This window comes from Poecilia latipinna, unplaced genomic scaffold (assembly GCF_001443285.1).
Source record: "Poecilia latipinna isolate Pla-1442-1.1 unplaced genomic scaffold, P_latipinna-1.0 Scaffold2699, whole genome shotgun sequence".
NCBI classification, from domain to species: domain Eukaryota; kingdom Metazoa; phylum Chordata; class Actinopteri; order Cyprinodontiformes; family Poeciliidae; genus Poecilia; species Poecilia latipinna.
The window spans coordinates 91,644-110,702 of record NW_015115315.1 but is presented as its reverse complement, the minus strand read 5'-3'; the positions used below and the strand labels follow the sequence as shown (position 1 = coordinate 110,702).

Here is a 19,059-nt window from a genome sequence, read left to right as displayed (position 1 = left end):
AATGCATGTCAGCTAAGAAGAGCCACACCAAAACAGAATGCCTTTCCAGCGTGGAGCGCTGCGGGGAAAACACATCATCAGACTGTCTCAAAAACAAGTATTCCAGAACATCACAGCACAGAGACAGAGGCATGCAGCAGAATCGTGCTTGATGTTATCCACAAAGGGTGGCTTTAACAGCGAGTTGTGTGTGAGAGGATTGGAAAATTTTCATATTCCTTTTTTTTGTGTCTGCTGGAGAGAGATGTCACGTGAAGATGTTAAGGAGGAGCTTCAGCAGAGCAAACCTGATCAGTTATGCATGACCTGCATTCAAAAAAAAAAAAAAAAAAAACAAACAATAAAAATGTCTGGTGGTGCATTTGATGGTTTGAACTTGTGGGGACAGAAAAGGGAAATCCTTTGGTCTGCTTGTTTGATCCTCACCAAAAGCTGACTTTATTTATTTATTTTTTTATGCGGTTTGCTTTCCAATTGGGCTTTTTTTTTTGCAACTGAACTACAGTCTTATTCAATATATTAAATACACATTCCTTCTTATTTGTCAGATTAAAGGTACCTTTGAAAAATAACAACTGTGAAGCAGTTTTAATCATAATTTTCAGTAAGGCCACCGTTGTGTTTTCCAAAAGCATTTCTTATTGGTCTGATATGATATTATAATTTTAAATGTTGTGTTTTCATTAGCAGATTAAGAGAAACAAACATCAAAGACACCTCATGTGTGTAAATCTTTTCTGAATCAGACTTCACTCCTCCTGCTCCCTTGTTTCAAAACTGTGATAAATTTGTCCCAGTGTACCTCAGTGGGACAACTACAATCTGTAGTTCTGCATTTTTTAAAAAGTCACCAATTTTTAACACAATTTGATTATGTGTCACTTTTTCCTGTTTCTATTCCTGCACTAAAAATACCTCCAGCTTTCAGCTGACAGTATTTTTTCAGTGCAATCTGCATTGAAAAAATGCCAAGAAGAATGCCAAGCAGTATAAATAAATATCTTTAATTTAAATAGGCGAACTGAATCAGCACAGAAACATTATTTGCACAGTGGAGCTATAATAGCAGCAGTTCTGCATCTGGGTCTAGTTTAACCTGTTTCAATGGGCCCCCATGTGCTTCTGGCTACATATGACTATCCCCTCGATTTACTCTCAGTGTAACCAGGGTGGCATGACACCCACTGACAGGAAACCCAGCTGGACAGAAAATGAACTTTTGGCAGGCAGTGCAGGTGCCACAGTAAGTGGCGATGATCTACAAACCACGCAACATCAAACATCAGCAAAATAGTAGACAAAACGAAGGCAGAGACAAAACAAAAGCCAGACGAAATGAAAACAAAGATTATTGTTGCCTTTTCCTTTGGCATCCAAAAGGATTTTCTTTTTTCCGGCTCTACTTGCCAGCCGCTGACAGGGAACATTGACACTGAAAGATCATCAAGTTCTTTTGCTTGGCAGCCAAAGCTGTTAAATTAAGCAGATTGAGAACAAGAAGCGCCAGAAGGTGCGGCACCACGTGGCGATTGTGGTTTCACAAAAGAAGAGACAAAGCAATCGTGTCTGAAAGCTCCCTGCAGGGAGAAACCATCTCTGCTGGGTGAGATTGTGGATGCAGCGCTCACAGCAAACCTCTGCTCATGTTCTTATGAAAGAGCTCAGATAGAACAGGAGTGGCATGTCAAACACCATTTGATATGGGCAAAGTTTCACTCAGAAAGTGTAGCTATTTCGCAAGACACAGGAACATGTTTAGGACAAACAAAACTGTCCCGTACGGCTGCATAATATACTGTAAATATATGGTCATCACAATAACAGTGTGTGCAATATTCATATCACAAAGTACTTCAGGGCAGCAATAATTGTTGGCTAATATATTCCAGTTGTTATGAACTTGCATTTTACATGCTAGTGGAACATTTGCTGTGTTGAGCCGAGTCTCACAGCACACTGCAAAAACACAAAATCTTACCAAGTAATATTGGTCTAGTTTCTAATGCAAATATCTCACTCCTTAAAATAAGATAAAACTAGCTTACAGGTAACTTTTCAGCAAGAAGTAGGAGAAATGATAATAAGTCAGTAATTTTTTGAAATTGATGAAAACATTTTAGTTCCATTGTCTCTTATGACAAGACATGTTTTAGTTGCAACCCTATTATTGACTCTATCAACACAGAGAGCAGACACAGCAAACATTTTGCGGTTGAAAAGATGCCTGTAAATGTCAATAATTACTAAGTGATCATCAACAAGTGTGTTTTCCTCCAGTAAAAGCAGGAGTCTGCTGATCTAGAACTTCAGAAAAGCTGCGTCTGAATGACTCACAAAACCTCAAGAAAGCCTCCTTTGATCAGCTGAAATGTTTGGCTGTTATGCACAGCCCCATTGTTTGGAGAAAACCAAACAAGCACATTAGCAAAAACATATTTTGGACTTGTTTTGCAGCAACGGGACCTCAGCACCTCGCAGTTATTGAGTGGACCAGGATCTTATTTGTTTAACTAAATATTCTAGATTAAAACACGAGGCCGTCTGTCAGACAGCTGAAACTCGGCCAAAAGTTGGGTCAATTATTCCAATTGACGCAGCAAATCTACAACAAAATATTTATACGACAAAAGATAGGCTTTGCAATGGCCTACTCAAAGTTCTCAACCTCTTTGAAAGGCAGCTCTGCAGAACTAAAAGCCTAAGAAACCTCAATGAAGTGAAGGAATGCCATGAGGAAGAACAACTAAACCATTTCCAGAATTGTGTGAAAAACTATTTACATTTCTATTTCTTTAGACCTAATCCAACATTTCTACTTTTCACTTTTGTCATTCAGCTCAGTCAGTCAGCTATGGATTAATGGAAGGCCTTCCGTGCCAAAAAACTCTGCATGTTGGTGCAACAGATTGTGTTGCAAGATTCTGTCGGTTGAGTGCCGTATTTTCTGAACTGTGCCCTTCATTATGTCCCCAGGCACCTTGTGAGCATGAAACCAGTTTCGCCTGAAATCAATGGCAATGACATATAAAATTTGATTAAATTACACCTTGTTTCATCTGCTAATTTGCTAGTAAGCATCTGAATGAGAAAACTGTTGTTATTATTCGAAAATATTATTTTTGACCTCATAAATGCACTGTTTTGGGTAACATTACAGACATATTTGCAGCAATAAAGGCAGGAGTAAAAATATTATTAAGAATAAACTTTTTAAATCAGCCTTTGATGTTTTTTTTATTATGCTTTCTGGCATTTTTACTTGTCTAATTTCTGACCAGAAAGTAAAGTTATCAGTTAAAATCAAATAATTTTGCATCTTAACCTGCTTGAACTTTTACTTATTTTGGCTCCAAGTTGTAGCCTATGTCTCTCACATGTTTATATGTGGTTTTTGTAGTATTTGTATTTATAAACAAATAAATAAGAGCTAAAATGCTTGGCCTAAGTGCTAACTGTGGTGATTTACATTCTAGACAAATAAATGAATCTGCGCACCAGCTCAATGAATCTGTGGCTTTGTGAATTTGAAACCCAGGTTTGCTCTTTCAACTTTGACCTTAACAGACACTTAAAAGGTTTGCTATCTAGCACACTGAACAAAATACACAGTCTTGTGAAAAAAAAGCCACTCATATTCCAGTAGAAAACACATGTACACATAATGACTCAAAATGTACCCTGGACAAATTCACCCTTCAGACACAAAGAGGCCATTTAGCCAACAGGCAGCACTGGATGGCCCTAATGGGCCTGAGCCATTCAAACAGCAAACAGGAGTCACGTATGCAGCTCAGACATGATAATAGTGGGATAGCTGGAGGGTCTGAGAGACGTTTTTCAGACCCACTGGTACCAGAAGAGTCTCGTCTTGGTGTTTTCAAATGATTATCGCTGTTCATCAGTTCACCTCAAGCTCCTACATGTCAAACCCAGAATTGTTTCTATGCTCCTGCTTATTGTACTTGAAACATATGAATGACTAAACAGGCCCCGGCCTAATTTTCTTTAAATGCATGATTCAGTGATGACACTTTTATGTTTAAAGACGTTATTTCAATAAAATATAAAATTATAACCAAATATCACCTTCTTTGTCTGCTAATTATTTAAAAAAATGTTTCTCTGTCATACTTATTTGTGTAATTTGTCTTATTTTGTGGTTGTGGTTTGCTTTGTGATCTACGATCCTTGTTTTTATTCATAAAGCTCCAGCAAGTTAACTTTTATTTCATCACCTCGTATCTTTAGTTACCAACCAGATGTTTTAGTGTTTCTTCAAGTATTCACAGTCACTTTTTTGTGGGGCTTTCATTTTTAAGTAATATTTTTGTATAATCTTGTAACAATATGGAAGTTTGCAGCATTCTGCAATATCCCAGTTGCAGTCACTTATCCCTTTGGAGGCAGATAGGAGGCCCTGAGGGCATTTCAGCTGATCTGAGGCGTGGACAATACGGATGCAGTTTTACATTTACGAGAATGCATTTCAGAGTTGTCAGTAAAATGAAGTAGTGTGTGTTTAGGCTGTAGAGAACAAAAATATTGGAGCTTGCTCTACAACAGTCACATTTTTTCATGCTTTCATTCTCGCTGATTTAATAACTATAAGGCACACTTTGCAGATATAAAAAAGCAAGCATTAAGTTTACTCTGATTAATAAACTGAGACAAAAGAGACAAGTCTCCCATTTAAACAAACGCCTGATTTAAAAAATGTATTTAGCTTATAATTTACAGATGAAATATGTAGTTTAAATAAAACTGACTAGATGGAAAACTGAGCACTTTGTAACAATAATCTCAGAAGCTACATGCTGTGAAAAAACAGCACAAACTCAAGAACCGCATGTAAAATATTGAATGTATAACTTAACAGGAAAATTATTAATGGAAGCAAAGAAGATAAAAACAAAGAGAAGGGAAATGAAGACCAAGGAATAAATTATAAAAAGAAGCTTTTTGCATGAAACTTAAGATGGGATATTGTTTGTGCTGGGAAAGAACGGATAAATATTTATTTCAGATGAACTGAAGAGTTATGCTTTGTTTTTGTTCAACAGCTCATATTAACTAAAAATAATACAACAACCCTGATCTGATTTAATCAGCTTAGGACTTTTATGTCACTATATACACTACCTTTAGAAAGTATTTTGCCTCCTTACTGGTTACTACATTTTTATCACACTTAATGGTTCAGATCTGCTCATAGTTTTTGGTATCAGGCACAAAATAACTTTCAAATCAATTTTTGAATAGAATTTCATTACATAATAATTGGTTGTGACACACTTGAGGCTCATGAACTGCCTTTAAACATCTTTTAAGTTTTATATGGAGGGAACTTTACCCATTCTTCTTTGAAGAAATGAAAATTCTCCAGGATCTGAATGAAATATACAGTATAACTTTAATAAGTTGTAAATTTGCCCTTGCTGTTCAGACTCTTGTTCTTCTTTTTTTCCCCTGTAATTTATTGCATGTCCACCTGGATTTCCAGTAGGACAGTAAATAACATTTATTGTCTATTTCTCCCTACTATTGGAAAGCAGAAATCAGACCTGGAAATGATTTGTAAAACTGAACCTAAAAATGAAGCTAACATGGAGTAAAGGGGTATTACGTCGATTTGGGTTGATTTTTTTCCCCCTTAACAAATGACATTATTTAAAAACAACTTTTTGAAATTTACCAGATTATATTTGTTTTTTCTTTTTTGTTTTTTTTTCTTAATCAGAAACATTAAAGTGTGACTAAAGCAAAAAAAAAATTTTTTTTCATTGCACTTCACTAGAAAATGTATATCAATTGTAACAAAGCCTTAAATAAAAGCTTAACCAAATGCAAACACCTGCAGTATCTGAAACCTGCCATGCAAGAATTGTGATCTTTGACATTAAAAGCACAATAGGAGGATCCATCCAAGTCTTCTATTTCAACAGGAGCGATTAAAAAGGTGAAAGGAAAGAAAGTGCAGGTATTAAAGACAGCCTGCTCTGTGTGTGTTTGTGTCAAAAGTGCTAAGTCTCTTGGAGCCACAAAATCTCCGAGTACAAGCAGTCCATCACACATATTAATCTGAGATTTACTGGACGGAGAAAGTCTCACACCCACATAATGCGAACTAAACACACAACTGCATCCACAAACTGGCAGGAAACAAGAAGCATGTCAAAACAAGCTACGAAGCGAAAGGCAAACTCTATCAGTGCTGACAAACACATGTCCATGTGGATTCTGGGTCGGGTTATTACAATCCTGTGTTCTTAAGGCAACTGGACTTTTTAGTTCTGGAAGAAGTTCTGTCCATTAATAGCATTCAGAAGCCAACATAAGAAAGACATCCAGTTTCTGCTCAACCATTTGGGACGCATACAAACACAAGCTGGAACTGACGGTTTGCATTAAATTAAAAGCAAGCCCAGACAAGGCAGCAGGAGGGGCAATGGGAGGCAATTAGAGACATTTTTTCGATGATAATAGCTGCGTACAACCACTGCAGACCACGAAGCTATGCATGGCAGGTGGGAAGATGAGCTCAGTGATAAAAACGGCCGGTCTGCATGCCCACTGTACGTCCCTGAGGGCAGACGAGAGAGAGAGAGAGAGAGAGAGAGAAGAGTGGCAGCTTCTTACTCTGGCACGAAGGGATGTCACAATATTTCCAGTATGAAACGTCTTCGTGATCGGCGATGTAGCACCAAGGCTGGACGTCCCCATCAGGATTCCTGCAGCCATAGGGGGAAAGAGAAAAAGCACAAATAAGCTGGTGTACAAATAAACAGACACATTTAGAGCTCTTCTTCACTTCTTTTTCATAAAATAATGAGTATGAAAATGAAACAGGTGATAAACTGAAGTTTTTCACTTTGAAAAATTTGAACAGTAAGTTCCCACCAAAGGTGAGGCATCAGCCAGGAATTTATGATGCAGATTAACTGCTAATAAAAAGGTCATTACTTGCTCACAAGTATAAAATAATATAGCTATGCAACATTAAGTCTGTGCAGATGCTTGCTGTGATGTAGAAGTTTCTTTTTATACAAAAGGTTGACCTGGAGCTGTTTAGAACAATCAGAGCCCTGAAAACATTTTCATTTCTCTTCAGCTTTCAGTTTCCATCCAGCAACTATTCTATTAGGGTTTTATGTGACAGAGCAACACGTATTAGAGCACAATTATAAATGGACACATGGTTTCCAAAACAGCTTACAAATTAAACTCTCAAAGGTCAGAAGCAGCAACAACTTCCAAAGCTTGCCACCAATTTTCATTTGGATTTAGGGTTGGTATTAGACTCGGCCGCTCTAACGAATAAATTATGTTTTGGGTTGTTGTCCTGCTTCAAAGTAATCCTTCTCCACACTTTCCAGTATTAACAGCCTATAAAAGATTTTCATCCCATCAACTCTTTCCGTCTAAAAAGTATTTATTTAAAATTACCTGTGTGCCTCTTTCCACCTTTACAAGATTTGATTGGTACACAAATAATTTTTCTACCTGAGTTGCTCCTCCAGAGTTACCAGTGGCATTTTTTTGTTTTTGCTGAAATTTGCCCCTGAGCTCACCAGTCTGACTATCCTCTCTCATCTTTTCACTCGGTACTGCGGCTTCACTTTGCTGACCGCAGTATAAGACCACGCTGCTGTGAACCGTGTAATCCTCCGAGGAAGAATCTTTTTAAGTCAAAGTAAGTCATGCGATTAACCTTTGTTATATATAATACATTAAACAGTCTGTGTTAACATTGACAGGCTTAGGTTTTAGTTGAGCCATGCTCTCTCCATTTTCAGATGGAAAACAGTCCCTGTGGCTCCATGAAGCTGAATGTTCACAAAGGTTCACCAAAAAACATCTTAGTGGATCCGCTGTGTTTTTACTGAGGTGAAATGACATGCGGTAGAGCATTAACTAATTAGAAGCAGGTCTGGGAAATAATTAGGGTAGAAAAAACAGAAAGAAAGATAAAACAGAGGAGAGGGAATAGGTTATCACATGGATGTACTGTTGCAAAACTAACTTTATAAAGACAAAAACTCCATTTAGAGTTGAATACTCAACAGTGTTTCTAGGGTGATTATTTCCCATGTCAATCACTATGGGTTTCATCTGTTGGCACTTGTCTGCTCAGCTTCTTTCCTTAAACTCTGGAGGCTCAGCCATGCCAGTCAAGTCCAGACTAAACAGTCTTCTGGAGGTCAGAGGGAAGGCTCTTTGTTCTGGGCCAGACAGACAGAGACCCAAAAAAAGAGAGAAAGGGGTGATGGGGCCAAGCTTTTGTCCGAGTCTGCAGCCTCTTTTGAAACTCATCAAGGCACTTTTAACCCATCATAATAACCCAGAAAGGCCCCTTGGTGCTTTTCCTTTTCAGTTTTCTTATAAAAGCCATGAGGAGTGGGATGGGACGGGAGGCTCAACATCTCCAGGGTAAACCAGTTCTGTAAACCAGGACCCTCGTGGCAATTTCAGAATGCTGGGAAATGAAGTAAAGGCAGCCATGCTGTGAACTGGAAGCTCATCTTAATGCCGTTTCAGCTCTTAAACCTCCTTTTTGGGATTAACTGCAGACTGTAAAAGTACACTGCTTGCTTAAAAACAGGCTTCTAAAGTGACTTTTTTTAGCCCTGACTGAACGCCACAAACCTTTTCTCTCATGACACAGCTCATTGTAGCATTCTGAAAAAGCCCTGCAGTGCTGCGCTATCCTGTTTCACTTTTTTTCTGTGCAAAGTTGTGAAGGGCGTTTCCATTTCTTTTCTTTTCCAATAAAAAACACTATCCGGAGTATCTTCTCCTTTTTTATGCTCTGAATGAACACTGAAGTTGTTTTGCAAGACATTTTGCTCTGAGAATCTAATCATCGCTGCTTCCATTGAAGCCTCTCCACAGTAGCTCATCCCCCAACTTTTTCTTCTTTAACATTCACAAGCTTGATTTTGTCATATCATGTGCTGGGATCTATTTGTTGCCTCACTAAATGGGAAGAGGAGACCTGTTTGTTTGGCTCCAGGCTGCTCTTTAAACAGCCAAAACTGGGCCAAACAATAATAAAAAGTCGCTGTATTACAAACCTATGCTTTATATGGCTCGCCTCCTCTTTTTTTAACACCTGTCAACACAGTATAATCATTTTTGAAATATGAATCCAAAGAATGCATAAAAGCCAATTATGCAGTTTAATGTGGTTTCTTAATCACCCAGAAGGAGGCAGACATAAATTAAGCATTTGAATCTGAAAAAGAAAAATCCTCAGCAGACCACCCACTTCATGTGTGATTCACCAGCTTCTTTGATATATGATTAATTTAGCGGGTTCTTCAACCTGGAGCCTTTTTCTAGATCTATCACACAATCATACAGCCGAAAGAGGAGTGGGTGGATTTGTCATTTCAAGGTATGGTAAAGTTTGAAAAAGTTAGTTTAATCATTGCTTCAGTATTGGGTTTTTTTTCTTCTTCTTTTTTACATTTTGCTCCCACATGTCAAACTCCTTCCAGTGAAATGAGATCTGAGATCCTGTATGCAGCATGGATTAATGTAGTGGTGCTCTTTCCCTGCCTGCTGCTGCACACTGCCAGTCAGCTGAGAAGTTTCTGTTAGGAAATGTTTTCCCCCATTTGCTTTATTTCTGTGCAGGATTTATGAGCTACATCGCACTAAACACACGAAGAAGCAAAACAACCCACCAAATCCAGCCTGGAAATCCCACATTTTCCTTGCTTTGCTTTTTCTTTTTGGACTTTCCCTCCTTTTTAACAAATGGGATTAACTTTGGCTAGCAAGAGTGTTTTGGGATGAATTTTAGCTTTTAATTATTTACTTTTTATTGAAGTCTCATAAATGCCTTTTTAACCACAAAAACAATGTATCCATTTGCATTCCTTTGTCACTGAACCCCAATCAAACTGTTTTTGTTAGTTTTTTCGTTTGATTTCTGCTTTCAATTTTGCTATTTCCCTGGGGTTGGGATTTCAAAAATCGTATTGATTTCCATCAGAGGAATATGTTTTTGTTTTATGTAAATCAACCAATTTCGTGATGGGTAAAAACAACATGTTCTCTTGTTTTTTTTGTTGTTGTGTTTTTTCTTTCTTTAAATTAATTACTAACAGTGACAGATGAGATTCTGAGATCTTAGAAAATTAATTCACAAACTCAGAAGAATATGGCAGATCTGATATTTATATTGTAATATTAAAAAGAGTGGGGCTTTATGATCCATATTTCTTACCAAATTTTCCCCTCGACTGATGCTGTACAGCACAGTTTCCAGTCACACTCAGTGCAACAGTCCCAACCACGTACACAGTATTATACAATTCTTAAAATTCCCTGTTGGGGCTAACAAAGTTTTATCTTATATTACCTCATCTCATAATAAGATATGTTCAGATGTTCATTGCAAAGGTAATTTATTTGTAGTCCATTTAACAAATTCTGCACGTAAGATGACAACAGTATTTTAAAACCTTATTAGATCATTTACAAGAATACAGAGAAGTGTAGTCAAAAACATCAGGCGTCCCTAAAAGAGGATCAGTTCACTGATGTTTTTGGGGTTTTTTTGCAACGAATGGTGTTGCTTTTCTCCCTTTGCTGCAGTATTACCACATATATTCACGTCCTTTTTTTTCCCCAAAACAATTTGCATCACACCAACAGTTTCCCTTTTGAAGACAGCCCTGGCTGTCGTTTACATAAATACATGTAAATGTGTTTGGAGTTTTCATTAAATGTATCCACAACTTATTTGAATGTGGGAAAACTCGACCTGGTTCGCTTGGGAAAACCATTTTCAGAGCAGATCTACTTTTAATGTCCAATTTTAGAATAAGAAAGCACGTGCAAACTCATATCTTCAAACATTTAGCCCCTGCTTACAGCTTTGTGCATCTGCCACATTGTGTATTATTTGTGTGTTTGTTTGCACGAGGCCTAAGAAAACTTAAAATACCAACAATGTCTGATTCGGAGATAAAAGCAGACTTAGATTGATGGATATGTTTCCATTTTCCCCTGCAGTAAAGAGAAAAGATGTTATCCTAGAAGAACTGTGTGTGTTTGTCCCTGTGTGAGGGATTTTTGGGGGAGTAACATTCCCTTTGCTGTATGTCAGTTAAGGGCTGCTTTGGCTCTGATCAGCAGAACTTGTTGAAACACTCCCATACCTGGAGGAAGAGCACTGAATATGTTTAGACTCTTAATTGGCACAATTACGATGATTGAGTCATTTTGCTCAGAGTAAGCCACACATTTCGGTACACAGCCAATTATACCCACAGTGCCTCATAGGCTCTCCCAAGCCGCACACTTGAAAGCAGGAGCGGTGTCCATCAGAGCACAGCCGGAAAAACAGCCGTTCTTAGCTGGCCGCTGCTCACATGTTTTCCTTCACTCAAAAATTTATGATCAGTTTTAAAAAACGCCTGGCGCCGTGAAGTTAGATATAAAAATCCAGAAAAATCTTTAACATCATGCTATTTGTGGAAAGACCGGTCATAACATGCAATAAAATGTTCACAAAACAAACATTTAGTGAGATTCTAGGTTGACTTTTGTTTAGTTTTACTAGCAGACATGGAAAAGGGAGATGAAAGCTCTACCTCCCTCATTTTGCAGGATTGGTGGGAGGAGAAATGCTGATTGCAAAGTAGTGATGAGAGGCTTGTCTGGATAGGGATTTGAGGTCAAAAGCAGATCAGAGTCTGGTAATTTACTGCATGAGAGAAGACTCTTTAATTGACTTGGATGATGTAGCATGCAAACTGCTCTCTGATGCTGTCAACGTGGAGGAAACGTATAACTGGGGAGGGCTTCCTGACGCCTGCTGGTGAATTTCTGCACCACGACGACATGCTGAACTCAAAGTCATGTTAGAATGCTACGAGTTACTGTCCTTGACTAATCAAACATCAGATCCTATTACAAAATACTACAGAGAAAGCAAATATGACTGGTCTGTGATGGATTAAGACAGCATACACAGACTTAAGTTCAGGGTAGAACCAGCAATCATGATTCCTTTAAGTGCAAATCTCTGGAAATATCCAACTGTACTCACAGTCCAGAGCTATTTTGTTTGTTACAAAGTCCTAGTCATTGACAAACTCCACTTGGGGACTCTGCTTGGTTCTCTTTACAGTAGGAAATACAGTGAAAGGTGCAGTAACGTCGCCATGCCTTAGTAGTTGCCAAGGAGATGAATATGAATGACTTTGCAGGCATGCCTGCTTGGTGTTACTGCTTCAGAAATTGAAACCACCTCCTGATTATTTCTCCAGATTACACTGCATGTGTCTCCGCTCTGATCGACTCTGCTGTGCAGTTCACCGGCGGAGCGCAGCCATTTCTGACATCCAAGTCAAAATCGTTCATCTCCTTGTGTTTGTTGAAAAGCAGGTGAACATGTGTCACCAAACCACATTATCAGCATGAACCAAGATCCTTCACGTTAGACAATTTCTAAATGCGACAAATGTTTTTTCCTCTTCACGACGTATCTTTTAACTGAATGTGATTTATACGCTGGAGCAACTTTTAATTTGGGAAATACGGTTCTCCTCGTATAGTGCTTCTGTGTTTCTCTGCGTCTCTTTGCTGTCCTGTTAGCAACAAGTCAGTCATAGCGTTTGTTAAGAAGTTCTTCTCCATCTTTTCTACATTAGTTCCAGAGCATGGGCTTAATTGTTGTATGCAGGTGTACTGCTGAAATGTTTGCTACCTGGTGGGTGTGTCCTCTGTGGCGGCCATCTTGTGTTCTAACTACAGAAAGCAGCTATTTTATAGGAAGTGAGCTGATAAGAGCAGGGGTTTGGTTCAAAATGCAAAGAAAGTCAAAGTAATTTAAATAATAAATTATGCATTGTATATGTTTGCTTAACATTCATTGTTGATAAATATGAATATGAAAACATTTGATCTCTGAACACTGAAATTATTTTAGCCTTTTCTTATTTGTCTGCTGATAGTTTCTGCAACTGTTTCATTGTTGTGTGCTGGAGCTGAGTCGATTTTGTAATAGCTGACTGCAGCTCTTTGCGAGGCTGTCCACAGGGATTTAGGTAAGGACTGATTGTTGGCCAGTTATCCATCTTTCATTTTCCTTTGTACTTCTGGAATCCCTTTGCTGCCCAGCTGAAGATGCAATATTCTTGCTTAAAGTCTAGTTTCAAGAAAAAAACATAAAAATAAAAGGTCTAGCATTAGATTTCCTTGGTCAGCGTATCCTTTATTTAATTAATTTCAAAATATAAGCAGCAAAGGCAGCAGCAAAGCAACTTTAACATGCAGGACTATAACTAAGATTAAATTGGGACCAAATAAATTGGCTTAATTTGAAATAAACAGAAGTTGATTTGATGCTGTATCTCACTTTACCTTATTTTTCAAATTTTGCTTTTGATTTAATCTGAGGTTCATTTACTTAATCATACTTTCCAAAAAGCAGCCTGATATAACTATAATACTAAATTTCATAATGTAGATAAACTGAAATGAAATGATTTGTTGACTGGAATCACAAAAACTCATCATGTACACAAATAACACAACTCTAAATTTGTTTCAAATTGATTCCTATGTCTAAAGTTTGTGTTATTAATAATCCTAGTATAACTCTGACTTTCCTAAGCGTTGCATGGTGTTATCTTAACACACGTTTTGTAGTTTAATGCATAATTTAATTTAGTCAAGATGATTTATATGTAATTTTGCTCACTTCAGGCAAAATAAAGAGAGTCAATTATTAAAGATAATATTTTTTTCAGGTTAAAAAATTGCTTATGCTTCTGTCAAACCTATGTGTCAATTTTACTGTTGAATCTAAAACATATAATGTAGTTAAAGGAATGCTGTTATGTGTGTATTTTTTATTTATTTAATATTTAATGCTCTATGCAATGTTTATGAGTTCCCTCAAGTGGTCAAACAATTGTTAGCCAAATTAATGACAAAATAGGTTGGACTGTTCTGTAGCTGGAGTCATTCCAAGCATTTGGCAATCCGAGGTGAGTCAACCTTCATCTGAAGAGCATAGCATGAGATTCAGTTATGCTATTATGAAACCGTTTCAATGATGCTGGACCATTATTCACTTAATGATATGCCAGCGATGACAATCAAGGGCAGATGCATAAAGCGTGGGATTTTATGTGTAGTTTTATAATTTAGAGAAACACTTTAAGTGTGGTTTTGTCGCCATGGTAACCTACAGCACATTGTACAGAGGTGATATAGTCAAATCATAACAGAAAGCAGTATATAAAGGCAATATCGAATGTTATTGAAATGTTAATTTATTCCAGTAAATCAATTCACAAAGTGAACACATTACATCGATTCATTACACAGAGTCTGATGCTTTAAAGTCTTTTCTTCTCTTAATTATAATGATGTTCTGATTTCTTCGCAGCTAATGAAAACACATTTAAGATTAGAATATTACATCAGAACAGTAAGGAAATATGTTTAATACAGAAATCTGAGTATAATATAAAAAAAAAAAAGTAACTCCTTGACAGTTAATTTCAAAAAGTACTCGTTTTACAATACGGTCATAAAATCAGTGAACATCACGTTTGCAGCCGCCTGACCTCAGGCATGAGCCCCGCATCATGGAGACTCACTTACAATCAACTTGGGGAACACTATTCACTCTGGCATTTCCATTATCTAATCCATGTAAGGGAAAAGCATTAGAAGCCACGGTGAGCACTCATAAATTCTGCAGAACACACACCTGCATATAAATAGCGGTCAAATGGCAGACAAAGCTATTCAGCCTCTTACTGAACCGTCGTGCGCTTCACACGCGCCAACTAATGCACCGGTAGGAGAGTCCAATATCAGGCTGCAGGGACATGAGACTGGGCTGAATGTTAAAGGGAACATAAATCAGAACTTTGATTTGTGGGATACTTTTAGGAAATGTGACGAAAAGGTCAAAGACGTGCTTTTAGAATAAAGAAACAGTACTTCGTCATTCTCATGATTTAAAATGAGAACTTCCTTCAACTATATTAATTATTAGTAAATATATATATTTATATATATAATGATATATGCAGCAACCTCTGCATAATGATGAAATATGCAGAGGTTGCTGATTATTTAAAATCCGATGATTTTCCTGGTTAACCAGAGTCTAGCCAGGTGAAAACTCAAACATCAGAGAGGAAAGAAATCCTGAAAGTGATGAAAACTCTCATGGTCTGTTATCACAAATGCTTAATGGGAGTTTTAATTTGAGAGGGTAATTAGTTCTTATGCAGAGCCAGGATGATTTGGATTGCTTTTTCCAGAAATTGGAAGAGAACATCAATTCAATTACAAGCTGTGAGCTCTCAGGTTTTTATATTTACGCTGCAAAAACACAAAATCGCACAAAGTATTTTAACCTAGTTTCTAGTGCAAATATCACATAAAATAAGATAAAACTAACTTACAAGTAACTTTTAGCAAGATAATGGAGCTTGTCTTAAATCAACAATTCCATAATAAATGAAGTATTAGTTGTATTGATAGATTATTTCACTCGTAACAAGACACTTAAAGCGTTACAAGTGAAATAATCTGCCGGTGAAACTAGTACTTGTTCCACTTAGTCCACTTGTTTTATTTCAAGTGTACTAAGATATTTGCACCATAAATTAGACAGAAATACTTCTGTTTTTGCAGTGTTCATGTGTTTCTCATTTCGAAGAGATATCTAAATATGTTTTAACTAAATCCACAGGGGAGATAATATTTTTCATGAACAAGAACAACTTGAAAATATTCAGAATTGACTTAAAGTGCTGTTGGCTAGTCAAAAGATTCAACACTACAATTGTTGCATCTGTACAAATTGTCCCTGAACTAAGCTACACGTTATCTAAGCTTTCATCTTTTAATTTTCAACTGGCCTTCGAACAAGGGAAGCTAAAACTATCCCTCCATCGTGGTTCCCTCTGCTACCTGTCTCCTATTGGTTTTGCATTCCCATCTATTGTGGAGCTCAAGATCAACCTGAACCTCAGGTCAGGAAGAGACACAAATCATGTGGAAAGATGTGAAAGACTTTGAAGGTTCCAGGGGTTTTAAAGAAATATGAATTGATTTGAATTGCAGTCTGTGCCTCATGCAAATCAGGCCATTTGCAATCCAAATTGGATGACGAGGTACGAGACAAGACTGCAGAAGTTCACCTCACGGGCAAGCTTTCTCTGATCAAGCAAATCGAATACAACACATCTTCTGGTGAACTCTTCTTATCAAGCAGCGCATGTACGTGGGTGCAGGAATGGACAAACACTTGACCTTGTGCAGACATGCCGCACATGCCAACCCTCATTTACTTACAATGAAGTGTCCGCTTTGGTTGTGCAGGAAAAATGTGAGACTAGCTCCAGCTTCAGCCCCGTGGAAAGAGAAGTCATTGATTCTGGGGTGGGGTGGGCAAAAATGTGAGATGTCGGTAAGCTGCCAAAGCTGCCGACTGTACGAGAGGCCAAGACAGCAGCCAAATCCAAACAATGAAAATGTACTTTCTGGACATAACGAGCTCCTAATGTTCAGGGAATGCTTACCTCCATACTCCGCCTAAATCCAACTCATAAATCTTCCACAATCCCATCCTGTCCAAGTGAAAACAAATTTGCCTTACTCCACTTCAAAGCACGGCGGCATTATACGTCTACAGCCAGAACAGTTCTGGAAGGTTTGTTCTGTTTCCACGAGCCTGGCAATCAGGACCAGGCCACCGTTCTGGACGTCTCCGTTATTTTCAGATGACTCACAAAACGCCGTGGCCCCCTCCAACCCCCAGGAAAACGCACAACTTTGACATTTATGCTTGTAGTGCTGACGGCTGCTGTTGGAAGTGTGACCGATGAACTGAAATGGCTTTCTGGACACCCACAGCCACTGCAGACCATTCACATTGCGGCGACGGAGATTTGCTTACACAAACTCCGCTCGGTTTTTGCACGTTTATTACAGCAGGGCTAAACGCTGTCTTTAAAATATTCAGAAGCAGAATATCTGCGCAGGCCCTCTGGGAAGAAAAAACACTTTGAAAAATGATTAAAAAAAAAAAACAGGCTCTAAATTATTCAGAATGTCAAGCACTTGGTTGTCAGAGAATCTGGACATCTTGGAGAGCAGATTGTTTGAAATAATTTAAAACTATCTTGAACAAAAGAAAAAAAAACAGGGAGATGATGAAATAAAAAGATAAAGGAGGAAATGCAGAAGGGAAGAGAAAAAAGTTGGAATAAAGATAAAAGATGTGCAGAAGAAGCAGACAAAGAGGATGTTTGTTCAAGCCAAAGAATAAGAAGGAGCAGCTAAATGGGTCTTTCTGTAAAACACAGATTCAGTCAGAACTGCCTCACTGTTGTCTCTTCAACATGAAATGACAACTTCTGAGAGGGTCAAGTTAAATGTTTGAGCTAATACGTCGGCATTTTATGGTGCAACAGAAAATGTTTTGTTACCTTTGAAGGCAGGAAATCTACTCCTTTCCTTCCTGTTTCCAATTTTGGGGTGTTTTGTTCCCTTTGCCAACTGCTGGCATCAGCCTTAAATTTTAATCTTAACTAACCATGTCAGACATTCCTCTGATGGAGCCACGACATGAATCTAAGGCGGGTTATGAAGTGATTAATGAGATTTGAAAGAATAAAAAAAGCATACTCGCATCGCCAAAATATGTTTTTCATGTAGTTTTCAGACTTCTTCAAATCTGTGGTTCATTTCCTGAGTAAATGTTTAACTTCTGGAGGCTTCCTAAAATGTTTGCACAACTCTGCATCAAGGAATCACCAAACAAACACAGGCCTTCACAGATGCACTCCTTGATCTGATTAATGTTGTAAAACTTGTGATTGTTTAATCAGTAAAGTCTGCTCTCATTTTGTTCATTCTTTCTATTTTAATCTATTGTGTTTCCAGAAAGGGCCAAACCTTAAAGTTAACTTTTTCATTTTTTAATAAATCTGGTCCTGGTTAGCAGCTGGTTGGATTGCAGAGACTCCATCATGAAGATTAGAAGAACTAGATGCTAACAGGTTGTTAGCAGCTAATTTTTTCATTTATTTATTTATTTTTTTGAATTCATGAGTGAAACTTCATTTTTACGATACACTAACCTGCAGTAGTTGTGGCTTCCCAGACCTCCTTCTCCATTGGGATATTTGAGGGTGTTGTAAGGGTGCTGGAAGGTCTCATTCCAGAACAGGCAGGGTTTCCCTCCATGCAGGCTGGTTTGGTTCTGGAAGCCCCTGTAGTCCTGTCCGTTGGCAGTGTAACACTCTAAAAGAGAAGAGAAAATTTGAAATAAAGGAGAAAAAAGAGGGACAAATAAAATAACATCAAAATCACATGTCTGGCATAAGAGATCACACATCTTTCAAGATTAAAAAAAAATGTCTTTACTGGGAATATCTGCATTCTGTACGATAACATTTGTGCTTTTAAAACATTGTAATGTGTCTGGAATGATTGTAAATGGTCTTATTAGTGCACAGACCTACTACGTTTAAACTCCAGCCAAAAATATGAGAGCAAAACCAATAAAAGCCCTGTTTCAATTAATACCAACATAGAGTGAGATGGGGCGAAAGCCACAGAGCTATACAGCAAGCGCAAGTATGGCTTGAATTTAGAAGTATATAACAACCATATGTGGATTTCCAAAGAAAAACAATGATTGGTGGAAGGCTTCTCTTCCCTGAAAAACAGGAATTCAAATAAACAAAGCCTGATGGAGAGTTGATGAGCTATCACCGCGCGCTGCGAGCCCACAGGGTTCCTCTTACAACACTTAAAACTGGTAAAAGGAAAACCACATTCCTCTTTTGATGACATTAAAACAGAAAATATTAAAAATGTTATGATTACTCAGGGTGCAGGTGCTGATAATTGGTATGAATGACAGAGGCGTCTAACACCGAAACCAACGACAACAAGAGAGAGAAGACAGGGTCAGGTAGACAGCGAGGTTTAGTAGTTTACAGGGAGAAAATATCATGAAGTTTTCAATATATCATAATATTTATCAAGAGAAATGAGAGTTTTGAA

At 37.8% G+C, this 19,059-nt stretch overlaps 1 protein-coding gene across 2 annotated transcripts in view; it reads right to left on the bottom strand.

The window, feature by feature from the left end:
- Positions 1-19,059, bottom strand: part of kremen1 (kringle containing transmembrane protein 1) — a 79,911-nt gene that overhangs the window by 26,846 nt on the left and 34,006 nt on the right. For both annotated transcript variants that reach the window (XM_015021000.1, XM_015021001.1), the window contains exons 2-3: positions 18,129-18,291; positions 6,637-6,728 (exon numbers count right to left, since the gene is read on the bottom strand). In XM_015021000.1, the coding sequence (XP_014876486.1) occupies positions 6,637-6,728; positions 18,129-18,291 (255 nt within the window). The remainder of the gene's footprint in view (positions 1-6,636; positions 6,729-18,128; positions 18,292-19,059) is intronic.